The following is a 22296-nucleotide window of genomic DNA, read 5'->3' as shown; positions in this document are numbered from 1 at the left end:
CACGGTGCAGCATTCCTTCCTCTTTATTCCCATGTGGAAGAGAAGTCTCTCAAAAGATCTCTCCATACACAGCTTAGATCATCCTAGCTTAGGCTGCCCAATTCATACCTCTAGATAGGGAACATCCTTTCAGAGTTCATTTCCGAGTTCTGGTACCCCAAAATGGGGGCCACATGCTCAGTGCAGTTTCACATTGTGTAATATTCCTTCTTCTTTATTCCCTTGTGGAAGGGAAGTCTCCCAAAAAATCTTTCCATACACAGCTTAGTTCATCCTAGCTTAGGCTGCCCAATGCATATCTTTAGATAGGGTCAAAGTCCTTTCATCAGAGTCCATTTCCAACTTCCGGTACACCGACTGGGTAACCCAAAATGGGGGCCACGTGCTCAGTACTCCTTCATATGGTGAATTATTCCTTCCTCTGTATTCCTATGTGGAAGGGAAGACCCTGAGAGACTTTATTTATCACCCTCCACAAGGGGGCAGTGCTATGAACAACCGGGAGTGAGCAGGCTTAACTCCTTCCTAATTCCCTGGGCAGCATATTACACAAAAAAACTCACTAACAAAGACTTCATTATAACACAGTGCAAATCAGTAACATAATATAACACCCCAACAGTAGGCACCTGCCTACAAACTGTTCCATCAATGGAACAACTGTATGATTATAAATGAGTTCATAGAGGAGAACATCCTAGCAAAAGGGATATTTTGGGTCAGAAGCATAACTAGAACCTTCAGGGACCCGGTGCAAGAAAACATGAGGGGACCCCCTGACATCCCTCCCTCCCCCGAAAAAAAGTATGATATTGATCCTTTTTTTTTTTTTCCAGTATATAAAACAAAACATTTCTGTTTCTGATTTCAACTTGTCTTAAGGACAATGTTGGAATAAGCGACGGTGGCACATGGGGGGACCTAAGTAGGGAAGCAGTTTAACCTTTCCATCTGTCCCGGGGCCCTTTCCACTGGTCCCAGGTCCCATTCCATTGGTCCTGTGACCCTTTCCATCGGTCGTGTGGCCCTTTCCATTGGTCTTGGGGCCGTTCCCGTCGGTCCTGGGTCCCTTGCCACTGACCCCGTGTCCCTTTCCATCAGTCTTGTGTCCCTTTCCATTGGTCTCATGGCCCTTTTTAATTGGTCTTGTGGCCCTTTTCATCGTTCTTGTGGCCCTTTCCATCGATCTTGGGGCCCTTTCTGTCACTCCTGGGGCCCTTGCCACTGGTCCCGGGGTCCCTTGCCACTGGTCCTGGGTCTATTGACATCAGTCTTGTAGCCCTTTCCATCAGTCTTGTGGCCCTTTCCATCGGTCTCAAGGCCCTTTCCATCGGTCTCGTGGCCCTTTCCATCGATTTCAGGGCCCTTTATGTCACTTCTGGGACCCTTGCCACTAGTCCTGGGTCCATTGACATCAATCTTGTGGCCCTTTCCATTAGTCTCGTGGACTTTTCCATCAGTCTTGGGACCCTTCGCTGTGGTTATGGGGCCCTTCCCTCCGAGCCCAAGGCCTTTCCCATTGATCAATGGGCCCCTTTATCACAGTCCCGCAGTGGGACACTTTCACATGTTTTGCAGCGGTCCCCCTCTTGCTATCTTGGGCCTCCCCATGATGGCAGAACACCAGGGCCTGGTCGCAAGTGCGGCCTTGGTAGTTCTACCACTGTTCTTGGTATAGATAAAGTCTCCGATGGGAGTCTCCAATGATAGGACCTGACTACTACACATCCTCTCTCTCTTTTTGCCCACATTGGGGTGTCCTTATTCCTTTTTTTACATTCTCATTAAAATGGAAAAAAAAAATCCTACCAGGGAGCGTGGGAGCCCCTTATAATGGGGGCAGCAGGAATGCAGACCCAGGAACCTTGCTAGTACCGGGTTGGACCCCCTTTTGCCTTCAGAACTGCCTTCATTCTTCGTGGCATAGATTCAAAAAGGTGTTGGAAACGTTCCTCAGAGATTTTGGTCCATAGTGACATGATAGCATCACGCAGTTGCTACAGATTTGTTGGCTGCACAGCCATGATGCCAATCTCCCGTTCCACCACATCCCAAAGATGTTCTATTGGATGAGATCTGGTGACTGTGGAGGCCATTGGAGTACAGTGACCTCATTGTCATGTTCAAGAAACCAGTGGTGAGATGATTGGAGCTTTGTGACATGGTGCATTATCCTGCTGGAAGGAGCCATCAGAAGATGGGTACACTGTAGTCATAAAGGGATGGACATATACTCAGGTTGACCATGGCATTTAAATGATGCTCAATTTATACTAAGGGGCCTAAAGTATGCCAAGAAAATATCCTCCACTCCACTGAACCGGTGATACAAGGCAGGATGGATCCATGCTTTCATGTTGTTTACACCAAATTCTGACCCGACCATCTGAATGTTGCAGCTGAAATCGAGACTCATCAGACCAGGCAACATTTTTCCAATCTTCTATTGTCCAATTTCAGTGAGCCTGTGCAAATTTTAACCTCAGTTTCCTGTTAGCTGACAGGAGTGGCACCCAGTGTGGTCTTCTGCTGCTGTAGCCCATCTGCTTCAAGGTTTGATGTGTTGTGCGTTCAGAGATGATATTCTGCATACCTTGGATGTAACGAGGGGTTATTTGTGTTACTGTCGCCTTTCTATCATCTCTAACCAGTCTGCCCATTCTCCTCTGACGTCAACAGGGCATTTTCCTCCAAACAACTGCCGTTCGTTGGATATTTTCTCTCTGTAAACCTGAGAGATGGTTGTGCATGGAAATCCAGGAAATACTCAGACCAGCCCGTCTGGCACCAGCAACCATGCCACGTTCAAAGTCACTTAAATCCCCTTTCTTCTACATTCTGATGCTCGGTTTGAGATTTAGCAAGTCGTCTTCACCACGTCTAGATGCCTAAATGCGTTGAGCTGCTGCCATGTGATTGGCTGATTAGCAGTTTGTGTTACCGAGCAATTGAACAGGTTTACCTAAGTCTGGTAAGTGAATGTATACCAGGGAAATTCCTTACAGCACATTTTTTAGATTTTCTATGTAGGGGGTTGATCTCTATTCTCAATGTTACATTGTAATTCATATATAAACACTGTTACCCAACAAATGAGGAGGAGATACTGTACACCATATGAAAGGTCCATCTCCATTCCTCAATATAATGTCATGTTCCCAACAAATGAGGAGGAGATACTGTACACCATATGAAAGGTCCATCTCCATTCCTCAATATAATGTCATGTTCCCAGCAAATGAGGAGGAGATACTGTACACCATATGAAAGGTCCATCTCCATTCCTCAATATAATGTCATGTTCCCAACAAATGAGGAGGAGATACTGTACACCATATGAAAGGTCCATCTCCATTCCTCAATATAACGTCATGTTCTCAACATATGAGGAGGAGATACTGTACACCATATGAAAGGTCCATCTCCATTCCTCAATATAATGTCATGTTCCCAATAAATGAGGAGGAGATACTGTACACCATATGAAAGGTCCATCTCCATTCCTCAATATAACGTCATGTTCCCAATAAATGAGGAGGAGATACTGTACACCATATGAAAGGTCCATCTCCATTCCTCAATATAACGTCATGTTCCCAACAAATGGGGAGGAGATACTGTACACAATATGAAAGGTCCATCTCCATTCCTCAATATAACGTCATGTTCCCAACAAATGAGGAGGAGATACTGTACACCATATGAAAGGTCCATCTCCATTCCTCAATATAACGTCATGTTCCCAACAAATGGGGAGGAGATACTGTACACCATATGAAAGGTCCATCTCCATTCCTCAATATAATGTCATGTTCCCAATAAATGAGGAGGAGATACTGTACACCATATGAAAGGTCCATCTCCATTCCTCAATATAACGTCATGTTCCCAATAAATGAGGAGGAGATACTGTACACCATATGAAAGGTCCATCTCCATTCCTCAATATAACGTCATGTTCCCAACAAATGGGGAGGAGATACTGTACACAATATGAAAGGTCCATCTCCATTCCTCAATATAACGTCATGTTCCCAACAAATGAGGAGGAGATACTGTACACCATATGAAAGGTCCATCTCCATTCCTCAATATAACGTCATGTTCCCAACAAATGAGGAGGAGATACTGTACACCATATGAAAGGTCCATCTCCATTCCTCAATATAATGTCATGTTCCCAACAAATGAGGAGGAGATACTGTACACCATATGAAAGGTCCATCTCCATTCCTCAATATAATGTCATGTTCCCAACAAATGAGGTGGAGATACTGTACACCATATGAAAGGTCCATCTCCATTCCTCAATATAATGTCATGTTCCCAACAAATGAGGAGGAGATACTGTACACCATATGAAAGGTCCATCTCCATTCCTCAATATAACATCATGTTCCCAACAAATGAGGTGGAGATACTGTACACCATATGAAAGGTCCATCTCCATTCCTCAGCGAGATGACATTTTTTCCAAGAAATTAAGTGGAAGAAGGTTTATCTTTTAATGTATAAATACGGTGTGATCTGAGTAAATTTGTATTCTTAAACTGACTTTTATTCATATTTTGTGGTTACAATTGAAACCAATTCCATGCCTGATTTCCGAGAAACTTATATTTAATAATTGCTTTCCAACAGATGGGATCTATGTCTGGAATACCACAGAGAGACGTCATAATTTATCTACAGACGATTATGAGGAGCACAATGACATCACGCGATATTCTCCAGGAGTGAATCCCATTACTCAAAGCCTAAATCCCAGACCTTACCAATTGGGGAGATCAATGGATCCCTCCAATCCTGAGGAACCTTCTGACCCAATCACATATATTTACTCCAGATGTCCATCTGAGACCTCACACTGCGGAAGGAACATTAGATCCATAAAATTCCAAGAAATCTCTAAGATATGGAGATCACACAGGAGAGATTTCATGGTCAGGTTTGGTGTGTGGGAGCACAGCACTTGTTAGGCTCAAGAAAAGTAATACAGCTGAGCATCGCTATTCATGTCCAGAGTGCGGGAAATGTTTTAGTAAGAAAGGAAATCTTAACTCACACGGGTGAGCGTTCGTTTTCCTGTTCAGAGTGCGGGAAGTGTTTTAGCAAGAAAAGACAACTCAGTGAGCACCAGAGAATACACACGGGCGAACATCCTTTTTCCTGTTCAGAGTGCGGGAAGTGTTTCAGTGGGAAAATAAATCTTATTGTACACCAGAGAAGTGACACGGGCGAGCATTTGTATTCCTGTTCAGAGTGTGGAAAATGTTTTACTGAGAAAGGAAAATTATTAGACACCAGAGAATTCACACCGGTGTACGTCCTTTTTCTTGTTCAGAGTGCGGGATAAACAATCAGCACAGACCCCCCCCTGTCAGGAGAGCAGCCGATCGGCTCTCCTTAACTCGCGTCTTTCAGACATGAGTGAGGAAAAGCCGATCAACGGCTCTTCCTGTTTACATCGTGATCAGCTGTGATTGGACACGGCTGATCACGTGGTAAAGAGTCTCTGTCAGAGACTCTTTATTAGATCGTAGTTGCTGTGTGTCAGACTGACGTGCCGCAACAACGATCGCCGCGATGCGCGCCCCCGGTGGCGCGCAGCAGCTTGGTATCCTGAAAGACGTCATATATCGCAACCAATTTGCCGACGTCATTTTGTTATATGGCAGGCGGTAAGTGGTTAATAAAGCGCTCGTCAAACATGTAGGTATCTTTTATTCTTACTATTACTATGTACCCATTATTCATTCACATAAAGAAGGCTTCCAGATTTCAATAAACATTTCCCCGCAGACCCCCACAACCACCGGGCCAGGGTTGTGGGGAAGAGGCCCTTATCCCCATCGACATGGGGAAAAGATTTTTTTCCAGGCCTTCCCCATTGGCAAGGCACCCCCCATGTTGAGGGCATGTGGCCTGGTTTGGTTATGGGGGAAGCACATGCTTGTCGCCAGCCAGGTTGTCTGCTCAGACGAGGGGGCTTGGATTTTTTTTTTTTTTTTTTAGGGAGACCTCCATTTTTATTTTTTTTTATTACATGGGGTACCCCATTAAAATTTAGATCCAAATTAAAAAGCGGCAGGTTTGGCCATCTTATCCCGGGGAGTGGAGTCCATCCCAGTGGCCTTAAGGGTTACAGCGACCCATGTTCTACTAAGCGCTAGACTATCAATAGTGGGACACTGGAGAGATCATGAAGTACTCTCTCTAAAGTGAAGTTATTAAGATGACCAATACACACGTTACATATGAGATCATGTTTGCCTCATCACAACTACCAAACAATTTATTCCCGTTGGAAGCCATGGACCGAATGTCCAATCTAATCTTGTTCTCTTGTTTTCTTTATGTTCTTACTTATAAAGTGATATACAATATGTACTTCTCAGGGCATATTTAAAGAGATCTCAGCTTGAACATGACTTGTTCTACATGTAACTACCTTATACATTGCTGCTGCCTTATGATGTTAACTGTATCTTCATATACTCAATAAAAAAAGTATTGCAATTAAAAAGGGTCTGGTGTGCACTTTGGGGGGGAAACTATACAACAATTTAGGATGTGCCCTAGCAAACGTGACACTTGAAAAAAGAAGATCCAGTTTAATCACTAGCCGCCATTGTTATACGGCGGCAGGTTGGCTCTCCTGGGCAAATTGGCGTAGCTGTACGCCGGCCCGTAAAATAGCTTTAACAGGCACGTTCGCTCCACCGGAGATGCGCATGCCCGCCGTGTGACGTAGGAGCCGATGCGCGCGGCCAGTGGCCACAATGTCAGCCGGGCACCCGCGATCGCTCCTGAGAAAGACAGAACGTGGGATCTGTCGATGTGAACAGACATACCCCCGTTCTGTCAGGTAGGGGAGAGAGATCTGCTGTTTCTAGTGGTTAGAAACAGCGACGTCTCTCTGTACTCCCTGTCAGTACACTGCCCCCACAGTTAGAAACACCTCCCTAGGACACACTTAACCCCTTGATCATAGGCGTACGCAAGGGGTGTGCCAGGTGTGCCTGGGCACACCCTAATCCTGGAGTTGACAACCCATCAATTGTGGGCAGGTGACAGGTAAACCATGATCTTTACTTGCCAACCCCCTGAACCTGGACAGAATAGGCAGTGGGGGAGGGGGGGTGGAAATTAGTGGAACCGATCTGTATTTTCTCCTGCAGCAGCTTAAAGTAGGCTTCTCCTCTTCTCCCTCTCGCCGACATTGAGCTGCTACAGGAGGAAAGTACAGGGGATCGGTACCAATATATGCCACCCCTCTTGTCCCAGTTAACCTTCTTTCTGCTGCCCAAGTGCCCCTGTGTGCTCCCCCCCCCCCATTGTTTCAGGATGAAGAGCGGGGAAGAGGCCAGTTAATATGTCACAAACGCATTTGTGTTGGAGCTTTGAGGTGCACACCCTAATGCAATAGGCTGCGCACAGCTATGTCCTTGATTGACCCCTAGTGTTAACCCCTTCCCTGCCAGTGACATTTATACAGCAATTAGTTGCTATTTATAGCACTGATCGCTGTATAAATGTCTGTAAAAAGTGTCCGATCTGTCCACCGCAATGTCGCAGTCCCACTAAAAATCGCAGCCATTAGTAGTAAAAAAAAAAAAATAATAATAAAAATGCCATAAATATATCCCTTATTTTGTAGACGCGATAACTTTGTGCACACCAGTCAATATACACTTATTGCGATTTTTTTTTTTTACCAATAATATGTTGAAGAATACATATTGCCCTAAACTGATGAAAAAATGTGTTTTTTAAAAAAGATTTTGGGATATGTATTATAGCAAAAAGTAAAAAATATTGGGTTTTTTGAAAATAGTTGTTTTTTTTTTTTGTTTATAGCGCAAACAATAGAAACTGCAGAGGTGATCAAATACCACCAAAAGAAAGCTCTTTTTGTGGGAAAGAAAGGACATCAATTTTGTTTTGGTACAACATCGCACGACCGCGCAATTGTCAGTTAAAGCGACGCAGTGCCGAATCGCAAAAAATGGTCTGGTCATTAAGGGGGGCAAATCCTTCCGGGGCTAAAGTGGTTAAATTGCCGCCAAATGACATTTTAAAACCAGCTTCATTTTATTTTTTTCACAAACCGAACGCAAACCCCACTGGCTGCATGCGCTGCTCGAAGCTAAATTTTCCAACAAGCCGGTTCATGAGATGTTGATTGATAGCTTGAAATTCTCGTGAATGAGAATGGCTATACAGCTTTGGGAACAGGACCTTCTGATACCTCTTATAATGAATTGTATTATAATTGTACTGTCCCGTTTTTTAAATTATTATTATTATAATACAGGATTTATATAGCGCCAAGAGCTTGCACAGCGCTTTACAACAGGAGGGCAGACAGTACAGTTACATTACAATTCAATACAGGAGGAATCAGAGGGCCCTGCTTGTTAGAGCTTACAATCTAGGAGGGAGGGTCAAGTGATACAAAAGGTAATAACTGTGGGGGGATGATCGGACAGTTTGGGGTAGGGAGTTCCATAGGATGGGAGAGGCTCTGGAAAAGTCCTGGAGGCGAGCATGGGAGGAGGTGACGAGGGAGCTAGAGAGCAGGAGGTCTTGGGAGGAATGAAGAGAACAATTAGGTTGGTATTTAGAGACCAGGTTAGTGATGTAGCTGGGGGCTGAGTTGTGGATGGCATTGTAAGTTGTTGTCAGTATTTTGAATTTTATTGGTTGGGTGAGTGGAAGCCAGTGGAGGGATTGGCAGAGAGGAGTAGCAGACACAGGATTGGTAAGGTGGATGATCCTGGCAGCACCATTCATGATGGACTGAAGGGGGGATAGCCTATGTAAAGGTAATCCAATTGTAAAGCACTGCACAAACTGATAGCAATATATAAATTCTGAATAATAATAATCTCATATCATGGTATTTAAATTTATTCAGTAAGTATTAATATACTATCACATTTCTGTTTTTTATCAGAAACAATTGAGTACTGTCCATTTTTTATTTGCACTAACTTACAATTTTTCAGGACAAGCTGTACCCCCTTCTTCTTTTATTATAATTTATATATCGTTTATGTTTTAAATGTTTGCCAATCTGGTTGTGTAGTAACGAGTGCTAAGTAATTGAAGAACGAGGCCGTGCAGAAAATGTTATAACATGATAGGAACAGCAGTTTCTACATTCTCACACAAGGTGGCGATCTCCCTTAGAGAGCATGGAATGCACAGACAGGAAGTAATGTAAGGAGCAGACAGGAAGTGATGTAAGGTGCAGACAGGAAGTGATGTAAGGTACAGACAGGAAGTGAGGTAGGGATATAAATAAGAAGTTTCCAGAGAGAGTCGAGTGGGGAGGAAGTAGAGAGGAGACCACAATCGGCAGCAGAGGAGGTAATAAGATATTATTTTATATTTACCCCAGTCATGTCCGTCCTCGTAAAATAATGGATACCATGTATTCTCTGGATCAGGATATGGGAAGGAAGAAGACTGAACTACATTACAAGTTCTAATCAAGGCAGCCGAAGGAACGAACATCCCTACAGTACATAGAATAGGGGATAACGTTTCGTTATTTCATGGTAGTGACCCCATCTGTAGCTTCAAGAAATATTATTGGAGGACTGGGCAATAAACTCTAATTACCCTTTCACTGCCCTGGACACAAGGCTTTGATAGGAACAGGTACAAACAAGGCCAAGCATAAATCCCAAGGAAAAAACCAAGGTTAAAGTGGTGTTCCGGCCAAAATTATACTTTTTAAATAAAAATACCCCTATAATACACAAGCTTAATGTATTCTAGTAAAGTTAGTCTGTAAACTAAGGTCTGTTTTGTTAGTTTATAGCAGTAGTTTGTTATTTTATAAACTTACAGCAGGCCGTGGCCATCTTAAGTGTGGGCATCTGAAGCCAGACTGTATTTCTTCCTGGATCTCATCCTTGCAGATCTCGCACATGCTCAGTGCAGCACAAGCAGTGTAATAGGTTTCAGGTCAGGTTTCCATAGCAACGGCAGTGTCAGAGGAAGTTGCCGCCCCTTCCCAGAAGGCATTGCAAACAGGAAATGATGCGATGGGCCAAGGCCAGGGAGGAGGAAGTGAAAAATTAATACAGCAGTAGGTGCTGAGAATTTTTTTTTTAAATATCCAATTTGTTTACAGTGCACAGTTTAGTGAGGGATGCTGAAGAGTTGTAAAAGGGATCTCTGGTTTACATTAACTACATGCCGACCACCACATGTAGATATATGTCAACAGAATGGCACGGACTGGCAAATGGCGACCCTGCCGCGAGCTCCGTAATCGTGCCCGCTTGACCCGCGGACTTGGTGTCCGCCGGAGTCCCGCGATCGTGTCACGGAGCTGAAGAACGGGGATGTGTCAGTGTAAACACAACATCTCCCCGTTCTTCCTAGTGTCACTCATAGCCACGCCCCCTGTTAGAATCACTCCCTAGGACACACTTAACCCCTTCCTAGCCCCCTAGTGGTTAACCCCTTCACTGCCAGTCACATTTACACAGTAATCAATGCATTTTTAATCGCACTGATCGCCGCCATTACTAGTAAAAAAAAAATATTAATAAAAATGCCATAAATCTATCCCCTATTTTGTAGACGCTATAACTTTTGAGCAAACCAATCAATATACGCTTATTGTGATTTTTTTTTTTTTTTTTTTACCAAAAATATGTAGAAGAATATGTATCAGCCTAAACTGAGGGAAAAAAATGTTTTTTTTAATATATTTTTTTGGGGATATTTAATATAGCAAAAAGTAAAAAATATTGCTTTTTTTTCAAAATTGTCGCTCTTTTTTTGTTTATAGCATAAAGAAAAATTAAAACTGCAGAGGTGATCAAATACCACCAAAAGAAAGCTCTATTTGTGGGGAAAAAAAGGACGTCAGTTGTGTTTGGGAGCCATGTCGCACGACCGCGCAATTGTCAGTTAAAGAGACGCAGTGCCGAAACGCAAAACGTGCTCTGGTCTTTGGCCAGCCAAATGGTCCGAGACTGAAGTGGTTAAGTGAGATTACGTGTTCTTTAAAGCGGTAGTGAACCTCTGGAATAAAAAAAAAAACCCTGCAAGACAATGGCATAATATGCAAGCATGCATCGCATACTAGCATATTATGAAATACTTACTTTAAAACAAAGCCCCCACAGCGGCGCCCGGACACTGCTGAGGGAGCTGACCTGTTCCCCTAGCGTTCCTTCCAGGTTCATGGGCTCTGGCGCTGTAAGTGGCCAGAGCCACAGTGATGTCACTCCCGTGCATGCGTGCAGGAGCCCTCAGTTCCGGCAAGAAGTTCTGAAGTCCCAGCACTATATGCCCGACCTTCAGAGCGCATGTGCCACTGGCATCAGCGGCTACATGCAGGGTGAATATCTCCTAAATGATGCACGTTTAGGGAATATTCATTTTACCTACAGGTAAGCCTTTATTATAGGCTTACCTGTAGGTAAAAATAACAATGCTGGGTTTACAACTACTTTAATATCATAAAGGAAGCAGTTTGAGGTTTCCGAATTATGGAGGAACTCTGTGCAGACATTATTCATTACAATACAGTCCAGATAATTCTCAGTTTATTATCCGTCTACAGAGAGGAGACTCCTGTATAGATGAGATGACCACATCAGTAAGGATGAACAAAGACCAAACTCATGTGCCGGAGAGGATACTAAACCTCACCCTGGAGATCATCTACCTGCTGACCGGAGAGGTGAGGAGGATTCTGGGAGGTCACATGACATCACTCCGATCTCTATTAATAAAACAGACCTGACCGGAGAGGTGAGGAGAATTCTGGGAGGTCACATGACTTCACTCTTATCTCTATTAATAAAACACAGACCTGACTGGCGAGGTGAGGAGGATTCTGGGAGGTCACATGACTTCACTATTATCTCTATTAATAAAACACAGACCTGACCGGAGAGGTGAGGAGGATTCTGGGAGGTCACATGACATCACTCTTCTCTCTATTAATAAAACACAGACCTGACCGGAGAGGTAAGGAGGATTCTGGGAGGTCACGTGACATTAGGGATGAGCTGAACACCCCCCTGTTCAGTTCGCACCATAACATGCGAACAGGCAAAAAGTTCGTTCGAACACGCAAACACCGTTAAAGTCTATGGGACATGAACATTAATAATTAAAAGTGCTAATTTTAAAGGCTTATATGCAAGTTATTGCCATAAAAAGTGTTTGGGGACCTGGGTCCTGCCCCAGGGGACATGGATCAATGAAAAAAAAAGTTTCAAAAACGGACGTTTTTTTCAGGAGCAGTGATTTTAATAATGCCTAAAGTCAAACAATAAAAGTGTAATATCCCTTTAAATTTCGTAGCTGGTGGGTGTCTATAGTATGCCTGTAAAGGGGCGCATGTTTCCCGTGTTTAGAACAGTCTGACAGCAAAATGACATTTCAAAGAAAAAAAGTCATTTAAAACTACTCGCGGCTATTGCATTGCCGGTCCGACAATACACATAAAAGTTCATTGATAAATGAACAGGGGAACCCCGAACCAAAATTAAAAAACAAAAAAAATGACGTGGGGGTCCCCCTAAATTCCATACCAGACCCTTCAGGTCTGGTATGGATTTTAAGGGGAACCCCGCGCCACAATAAAAAAAAAAAAACGGCGTGGGGACCCCCCAAAAATCCATACCAGACCCATATCCGAGCACGCAACCTGGCAGGCCGCAGGAAAAGAGGGGGGGACGAGAGCGCCCCCCCTCCTGAACCGTACCAGGCCACATGCCCTCAACTTTTGGAGGGTGCTTTGGGGTAGCCCCCGAAAACACCTTGTCCCCATGTTGATGAGGACAAGGGCCTCATCCCCACAACCCTAGCCGGTGGTTGTGGGGGTCTGCGGGCGGGGAGCTTATCGCAATCTGGAAGCCCCCTTTAACAAGGGGACCCCCAGATCCCGCCCCCCCCCTGTGTGAAATGGTAAGGGGGTACAAAAGTGCCCCTACCATTTCACTAAAAAACTGTCAAAAAATGTAAAAAATTACAAGAGACAGTTTTTGACAATTCCTTTATTTAAATGCTTCTTCTTTCTTCCTTCATCTTCTTCTTCTTCTGGCTCTTCTGGTTCTTCCTCCTGTGTTCTCGTCCAGCATCTCCTCCGCGGCGTCTTCTATCTTCTTCTCCTCGGGCCGCTCCGCACCCATGGCATGGGGGGAGGCTCCCGCTCTTCTCTTCATCTTCTTCTCTTCTTCATATTCTTTTCTTCTTCATCTTCTTCTCTTCTGCATCTTCTTCTCCGGGCCGCTCCGCACCCATGCTGGCATGATGGGAGGCTCCCGCTGTGTGACCCGTCTCCTCTTCTGACGGTTCTTAAATAACGGGGGGCGGGGCCACCCGGTGACCCCGCCCCCTCTGACGCACGGTGACTTGACGGGACTTCCCTGTGACGTCACGGGGAATGCCACAGGCCAGGTTGCGTGCTCGGATAAGGGTCTGGTATGGATTTTTGGGGGGACCCCACGCCGTTTTTTTAAAAAATTTTGGCGTGGGGTTCCCCTTAATATCCATACCAGACCTGAAGGGCCTGGTATGAAATTTAGGGGGACCCCCACGTCATTTTTTTTTTGTTTTTTAATTTTGGTTCGGGGTTCCCCTGTGGGGAATTCCCGTGCCGTTTTTATCAATGAACTTTTATGTGTATTGTCGGACCGGCAATTCATTAATAGCCGCGAGTAGTTTTAAATGACTTTTTTTCCTTTGAAATGTAATTTTGCTGTCAGACTGTTCTAAACACGGGAAACATGCGCCCCTTTACAGGCATACTATAGACACCCCCCAGGTATGAAATTTAAAGGGATATTACACTTTTATTGTTTGACTTTAAGCATTATTAAAATCACTGCTCCTGAAAAAACGGCCGTTTTTAAAACTTTTTTTTGCATTGATCCATGTCCCCTGGGGCAGGACCCAGGTCCCCAAACACTTTTTATGACAATAACTTGCATATAAGCCTTTAAAATTAGCACTTTTGATTTCTCCCATAGAATTTTAAAGGGTGTTACGCGGCATTTGAATTTGCCGCGAACACCCCAAATTGTTCGCTGTTCGGCGAACTTGCAAACAGCCGATGTTCGAGTCGAACATGAGTTCGACTTGAACTCGAAGCTCATCCCTACATGGCATCACTTTTATCTCTATTAATAAAACACAGACCTGACCGGAGAGGTGAGGAGGATTCTGGGAAATCTTTAGTGACAATTGTTACTTTCTGTCTATACACAGGATTATAAAGTAGTGAAAAAAATATCTGGTGATCCATTACCACCCATCACAGTGCCTCCACCTCACTGCCTGACAACAGAGGTAACTAGTGGCACGAAGATTCTAGAAGTCACCCAGAAGATCATTGATCTGCTGACAGGAGAGGTGAGCGGTGCCGGGAATTCTGGGACATTATCCAGTAACAGACAAGGGATGTGTCTGGATGGTGACTGTATCATTGTGTGTGTCAGGTTCCTATAAGGTGTCAGGATGTCACTGTCTATTTCTCCATGGAGGAGTGGGAGTATTTAGAAGGACACAAGGATCTCTACAAGGACGTCATGATGGAGGATCAGCCGCCCCTCACATCACCGGGTAAGAGGCGATTTTATTGTAAAGGAGAGAGCAGTACAGAGGGTCCACCTAGATCCCCCATCATCTGATAAACACATAGAAACAATGTATTCAGTCAGTGTGTGTGTTTCCTTCAGATGGATCCAGCAATGGGAACCCACCAGAGAGATGTCCCCATCCTCTGTATTCCCGGGATTGCCCACAGGAAGGTCACATCATCCCTCACCATCATCCGGTAGGTGGGACTGAGCATGTAAACCTAAAAATGTATTCTAAGCTCCAGATGATATTCTTCTGTATTCTCTTTTTCCTTCTTATAAATATATTGCATCATCTTTGGGCTTTAGGATGAAGAACTAATAGACATCAAAGCTGAGATAAAAGAGGAAGAAGAGGAGACGTTGGTGAGTGGAGATCAGCAGTCTATGGAGGAGGGGGAGATGATTATGAAAAGCGAACAGGAGGAATCTTCTCTACATATGGACACAAGTAAGTACCGTAATTAACTTTAAATGCAAAAACAGTTCCTTTTACTTCTATGAGGTATATATTATGTGCATTCAAATAATTTTATGGATTAACAAATGAATATCAATACACCCCACTAAAATGACCAGAGATGCAGATGAAGGAAGAAAACACAATTCTTCCTAATTCCAGATGAAAGTCAGATAAGACCGTCTGTCTATATTCTTCAATAAAATGTCATGTTCCCAACAAATGAGGTGGAGATACTGTACACCATATGAAAGGTCCATCTCCATTCCTCAATATAATGTCATGTTCCCAACAAATGAGGAGGAGATACTGTACACCATATGAAAGTTCCATCTCCATTCCTCAATATAACGTCATGTTCCCAACAAATGAGGAGGAGATACTGTACACCATATGAAAGGTCCATCTCCATTCCTCAATATAACGTCATGTTCCCAACAAATGAGGTGGAAATACTGTACACCATATGAAAGGTCCAGCTCCATTCCTCAATATAACGTCATGTTCCCAACAAATGAGGAGGAGATACTGTACACCATATGAAAGGTCCATCTCCATTCCTCAATATAACGTCATGTTCCCAACAAATGAGGAGGAGATACTGTACACCATATGAAAGGTCCATCTCCATTCCTCAATATAACATCATGTTCCCAACAAATGAGGTGGAAATACTGTACACCAGAGGTAGGCAACCTGGGGCCCTCCAGCTGTTGTGGAACTACATTTCCCATGAGGCATCGCAAGGCTGGCAGTTATAATTACTCCTAGAGTCATGATGGGACTTGTAGTTCTGCAACAGCTGAAGGGTCCCAGGTTGCCTACCCCTGCTGTACACCATATGAAAGGTCCATCTCCTTTCCTCAGCATGATGACATTTTTTCCAAGAAATGAAGTGGAAGAAGGTTCATCTCTCATTCTCAATGTTACATTGTAATTAATATAGAAACACTGTTACCCGGTGTGATTTGAATAAATTGTATTCTTAACCACTTAAGGACCGAGCCTCTTTCTGAGATTTGGTGTTTACAAGTTAAAAAAAACTTTTTTTTTTGCTAGAAAATTACTTAGAACCCCCAAACATTATATATTTTTTTTCTAACACCCTAGAGAATAAAATGGCGGTCATTGCAATACTTTCCGTCACACCGTATTTGTGCAGTGGTCTCACAAGCGCAGTTTTTTGGGAAAAAATACACTTTTTTGAATTAAAAAAATAGGACAACAGTAAAGTTAGCCCAGATTTTTCCTATATTGTGAAAGATAATGTTATGCCGAGTAAATTGATACGCTTCAAAATTGCGCCCGCTCGTGGAATGGAGACAAAGTTTACTCTTAAAAATCTCTATAGGCAACGTTAAAAAAATTCTACAGGTTGCATGTTTTGAGCTACATAGGAGGTCTAGGGATAGAATTATTGCTCTCGCTCTACCGATCGCGGCGATATCTCGCATGTGTGGTTTGAACACCGTTTTCATATGCGGGCGCTACTCACATATGCGTTCGCTTCTGCACACGAGCTTGGCGGGACAGGGCATGTTTAAAAAACATTTTTCTTTTTTTTCTTATTTCTTTTACCTTTTTATTTTTTAATTTTACACTGTTTTTTAAAAAAAAATGTGTCACTTTTATTCCTATTACAAGGAATGTAAACATCCCTTGTAATAGAAATAAAGCATGACAGGACCTCTTAAATAGGAGATCTGTGGTCAAAAAGACCTCAGATCTCATATTTACACTAAAATGCAATACAAAAATGCAATAAAAAATTAAATGTCATAAAAAAAAATGTAAGTAAAAGTGTAGCGCTGGGAATAAATAAACAAAAAGGAGAGTGGAACAAGAGGCTATCCAAAATATATCAAAAGGCTAGTCTCTCATGTTAGAAAGCGTGAGAACGTTTATCAATATATAATGTGTAATTCAGAACTTATAAAAGTGAAAAGAAAGCGTCATGCGACATAAAGTTGCAAAAAAACGCATCTAAAAAAAGTCAATAACACAGGTGGTGTCAGTGAAAAATACAGTGCAAAACAGTGTATATAAATACAATTAAATGAAGAGCCTCAACATGTAATGGTGACTAATAAAGTGAACATACAATGGTAAGTATACAAATAAAAAGCCCGTGATGATAAATGGAGAAATGGAGAAATGGATAAATAGATAATAAATGGATATAAGTCCCAGAAGTGGTAACAATAAACCGTGGTATTAAAAAATGCAACTGCTGCATTTATCGGACAGTCTCTGGGGCAAATGTATTCAATGGTGGGTGTACACCCGAGAGTGCCTTCACCATCCAGGGAGGAAGAAGAGAAAAAAAGGTACTCTTACCAAGAGTGGTGGACCCAGCTCACCGTACGGTGGTGGGTCAATTAGGCATGGAAACGGAGACCTGAAGCCGAACTCCCAAGGTGAGCTACACAATAACCTCCTCAATAGGCAAATGGACATCCAGGACGCCAATTTTTTTGGAGATGGATGGAACACTCCAACAGCAAGCAGGTATCAGCTCACTAAAAACTTCTCCTCCGGGTAGGGTGTGTAGGATTAAAGGCATATAAGAGAAAAAAAGAATCTCCACATGGTGTAAATCCGTATGGTGGGATTTATTTACAATAAAAATGGATATCCAAACAAAAAAATATTCAATAAAAACAGTTCAAATGAACAAATAAAAGACAGCACAGTTTGTGGTAGCCAGGGCCAGCGTATTAACCCTACGCGTTTCGTCTTAAGAGACTTCAAAAACCAATGTCTCTTTAAGAGCTATGGGCGGAAGTGACGTTTTGACGTCGCTTCTTCCCTGCAATGGTATGGAGACGGGTGAGGACCCTCACTCGTCTCCTTACCAAGCCAGGGAGAGGACCTGATCGCCTCCGCCGCTACCGACGGCTCCGGTAAGCGGACCGGGGGGCCCTCTCCCACCGCCAATAAAAGTGATCTTGCGGCGAATCCGCCGCAGAGACCACTTTTATCTGAAAGCAGACTGCCCACTGAAGAAAAGGATACCGGGGTTATGGTAGCTAGCTGCTGCCATAACAATGGTATTCCTCTTCAAAGTACCGATGTATAAAGGTGGTGGGCGGGACGGAAGTGGTTAATCTGGTTTTTATTCATATTTTGTGGTTATAACTGAAACCAATTCCATGCCTGACCTCCGTGAAACCCATAACATCTATTTTATTAATTGCTTTCCTACAGATGGAAGCCATGTCTGGAATACCACAGAGAGATATAAACTTTTATCGACAGACTGTTATGAAGAAGATAAGGACATCACACAATATTCTCCGGGAGTGAATCTTATTATTCCAAACATAAATCACAGAGTTTACCAATCGAGATCAATGGATCCCTCCAATCCTGAGGAACCTTCTGACCAATCACATACTGTTACTCCAGATGTCCATCTGAGACCTCACACTGCGGAAGGAACATTATATCCATCTAATTCCAAGAAATCTCTAAGTTTTGGAGATCCCACAGGAGAGAGTTCATGGTCAGGTTTGATGTGTGGGAGCACAGCGCTTGTTAGGCACAAGAAAAGTAACTCAGCTGAGCATCGCTATTCATGTCCAGAGTGCGGGAAATGTTTTAATAAGAAAGGAAAACTTATTGTACACCAGAGAAGTCACACAGGCGAGCGTCCGTTTTCCTGTTCAGGGTGCGGGAAGTGTTTCAGTAAGAAAGGAAATCTTATTGTACACCAGAGAAGTCACACGGGCGAGCATTTGTATTCTTGTTCGGTGTGTGGAAAGTGTTTTCCTGAGAAAGGAAGACTTATTCGACACCAGAGAATTCACACAGGTGAACGCCCCTTTTCCTGTGCAGAGTGCGGGAAATGTTTCACGGAGAAAGCAGATCTTGTAAGACACCAGAGTTGCCACAGTGGTGAGCGTCCCTTTACCTGTTCAGAGTGCGGGAAATGTTTTTCTAGGAAAGGAAGCCTTCAATTGCACCAGAGAATTCACACCCAGGATGGCCTTATTTCATGTTTAGAGTGCGGGAAATGTTTCACTAAAAAAGCAGACCTCAAAAGACACCAGAGAAGTCACACAGGCGAGCGTCCATTTTCCTGTTTAGAGTGCGGGAAATGTTTTACTGAGAAAGGACACCTTATAAGGCACCAGAGAATTCACACCGGTGAGCGTCCTTTTACCTGTTCAGAGTGCGGGAAATGCTTCACTCAGAAAGAAGATCTCGTTAGACACCAGAGAAGTCACACCGGCGAGCGTCCATTTTCCTGTTCGGAGTGCGGGAAATGTTTCCTTGAGAAAAGAAGCCTTCAAGCACATGAAAAGCTACACACGGGCGAGCGGCCTTTTCCCTGTTTAGAGTGCGGAAAGAGTTTTACGCAGCATAGTGTACTTCTTAGACACCAGAGTATTCACAAGGGTGAAAATTCTTTTCCATGTTCAGAGTGCGGGAAATGTTTCTCTAGGAAAGATAGTCTGGGTGAACACCAGAAAATTCACGCGCGGGAACGCCCTTTAACATGTTGAGAGTGCGGGAAATTTTTTTACACAAAAATAAAATCTAATAAGGTAACCGTTCAGCCAATAGAACAGCTGTGTGAATCAAATTAATTTATGGGGGCGGGGGGGGGACATCCTAGCAAAAGTGATATTTTGGTTACAGGTGAAGTCTAAGGTGTTGAGACAATTGTTGGTCACTTACATTCCTTGGAGTATCCATTGGTAAGATCAGACTATTACCGATCATTTCTCTTTTCTCACCTACATCGGGAACTCCTCATTTCTTTTTACATTCTTCATGAAACAGAAAACTACCGATCAGAAAGAGGGGGAGCCCCTTACATTAGACACAGCATGAATACAGACCCAGGAACTCAATAGGTATATGTACAGTTGCACCTCAAAAGATTAGAATTTCATCAATAAGTTTGAGGATTATGGCTTACAGCTAGTGAAAACCCAGAAAATTAGAATATTGTGAAAAAGTTCAATATCGTACACTTATGGTGTCACACTCTAATCAGCTAATTAACCCAAAACACCTGTAAAGGTTTGCTGGCCCTTTAAAATGGTCTCTTAGTCTGGTTCAGAAGGTTATACAATCATGGGGAAGACTGCTGACTTGACAGTTGGCCAGAAGACAGTCATTGATACCCTCCGCAAGGAAGGTAAGTCTCAAAAGGTCATTGCTAAAGAAGCTGACTGTTCACAGAGTGCTGTATCCAAGCATATTAATGGAAAGTTGAATGGAAGGAAAAAGTGTGGTAGAAAAAGTTGCACAAGCAACAGGGATAACCGCAGCCTTGAGAGCATTGTAAATCAAAGGCCGTTCAAGAATTTGTGGGAGATTCACAAGGAGCGGACTACGGCTGGTGCCAGTGCTTCAAGAGCCACCACACACAGACATATCCAGGACATGGGCTACAACTGTCCCATTCCTTGTGTCAAGCCATTCCTGAACCAGAGGCAATGTCAGAAGCGTCCTACAGAGATAAAGGACTGGACTGTTGCTCGGTGGTCCAAAGTCCTCTTTTCGGATGAAAGTAAATGTTGCATTTCATGGAAATCTAGGTCCCCGAGTCTGGAGGAAGAGTGGAGAGGCACAGAATCTAAGTTGCATGAGGACCAATGTGAAGTTTCCACAGTCCGTGATGATTTGGGGAGCCATGTCATCTGCTGGGGTTGGTCCACTGTGTTTTATCAAGTCCAAAGTCAGAGCAGCCCTCTAGCAGGAAATTCTAGAGCACTTCATGCTTCCCTCTGCTGACCAGCTTTATGGAGATGCAGATTTCATTTTCCAGCAGGACTTGGCACCTGTCCACACTGCCAAAAGTGCCAATACCTGGTTTAATGATCTTGGTATCAGTGTGCCTGAATGGCCAGCAAACTCGCCTGACCTAACCCCATAGAGAATCTGTGGGATATTGTCAAGAGGAAGACGAGAGACACCAGACCAAACAATGCAGAGGAGTTGAAGGCCGCTATCAAAGCAACCTGGGCTTCCATAACACCTCAGCAGTGCCAGAGGATGATCACCTCCATGCCAACACCACATTAATGCATTAATTCATACAAAAGGAGCCTCAACCAAGTTTTGCATGCATACTATACTGTACATGGACATACTGGCACAGTGGTGCAGTGGTAGCACTCTCGCCTAGCAGTAAGAAGGGTCACTGGTTCGAATCCCAACCACGACACTACCTGCTTGGAGTTTGCATGTTCTCCCTGTGCCTGCGTGGGTTTCCTCCGGGTACTCCGGTTTCCTCCCACACTCCAAAGACATGCTGGTAGGTTAATTGGATCCTGTCTAAATTGTCCCTAGTATGTATGAATGTGAGTTAGGGACCTTAGATTGTAAGCCCCTTGAGGGTAGGGACTGATGTGAATGTACAATGTATATGTAAAGTGCTGCGTAAATTGACGGCGCTATATAAGTACCTGAAATAAATAAATAAATAAATAGTAAGTCAACATTTCTGTATGAAAAATCCTTTTTTTTATTGGTCCTTTGTACTATTTCTAATTTTCTGAGATGCTGAATTTTGGGTTTTCACTAGCTGTAAGCCATAATCATATAAAAAAAAAGAAAGAAATGCTTGAAATATATCACAATGTGTGTAATGAATCTATATAATATGAGTTTCACTTTTTGAATTGAATTACTGAAATAAATTAACTTTTTTATGATATTCAATTTTTTTTAAGATGCACCTTTCTACCAGAGAAATTTTCTAACTGCACATTCCTCAGATTCTCTGGTTATAGAGTAAAGTTGGGGCTCATCAATAATAACTGAGATTTTAGGGGTGTGATTTTATATTTATAGGCCTGTGACGATTAAATTATAGTAATAATCCTCAGTACTCGTATTACAAAGATGACATCATAGTCCTAAACTGTAGTAATTCATCGGGCAAATAAGGCCATACATGGGCAATACACTGGTGATTGTGACATCAGATGGGTAACACACTGGCAATCACGAAAATCCATAGGGGCAACAAATGGACAATCATGATAACATAAAAAAACGATACCAATATGTGGACAACAAACATGCAACGATGGCAATAAAAGGCGATAAAAAACAGAAATAACTGAATCTTGTCTGCCTATTATTTTTTTGTTCTACTGAAAAATGTGTGTACAGATCTAGCCTACTAATTTCAGAATGGATCCACGTAAAAAAAAAAAAAAAGTAATAACCCACTGTATCCATACAGAACTAGAA

The 22296-nt window shown here is 43.1% G+C and overlaps 1 protein-coding gene across 1 annotated transcript in view; it reads left to right on the top strand.

Annotated features, from left to right (window-relative positions):
* The window catches only part of LOC141106761 (uncharacterized), a 47560-nt gene extending 26024 nt beyond the window's left edge, over positions 1-21536 (top strand). Inside the window, 3 exon segments of the mRNA XM_073597688.1 lie at positions 5059-5285; positions 5288-5320; positions 18643-21536. Of these exon segments, the coding sequence (XP_073453789.1) occupies positions 5059-5285; positions 5288-5320; positions 18643-19589 (1207 nt within the window). The 3' untranslated portion in view covers positions 19590-21536.
* The last annotated feature ends 760 nt before the right edge of the window (positions 21537-22296 follow it).

The sequence above is a fragment of the Aquarana catesbeiana genome, linkage group LG08, assembly GCF_042186555.1.
Source record: "Aquarana catesbeiana isolate 2022-GZ linkage group LG08, ASM4218655v1, whole genome shotgun sequence".
Lineage (NCBI taxonomy): Eukaryota > Metazoa > Chordata > Amphibia > Anura > Ranidae > Aquarana > Aquarana catesbeiana.
This window is presented reverse-complemented; position numbering and strand designations above follow the sequence as displayed.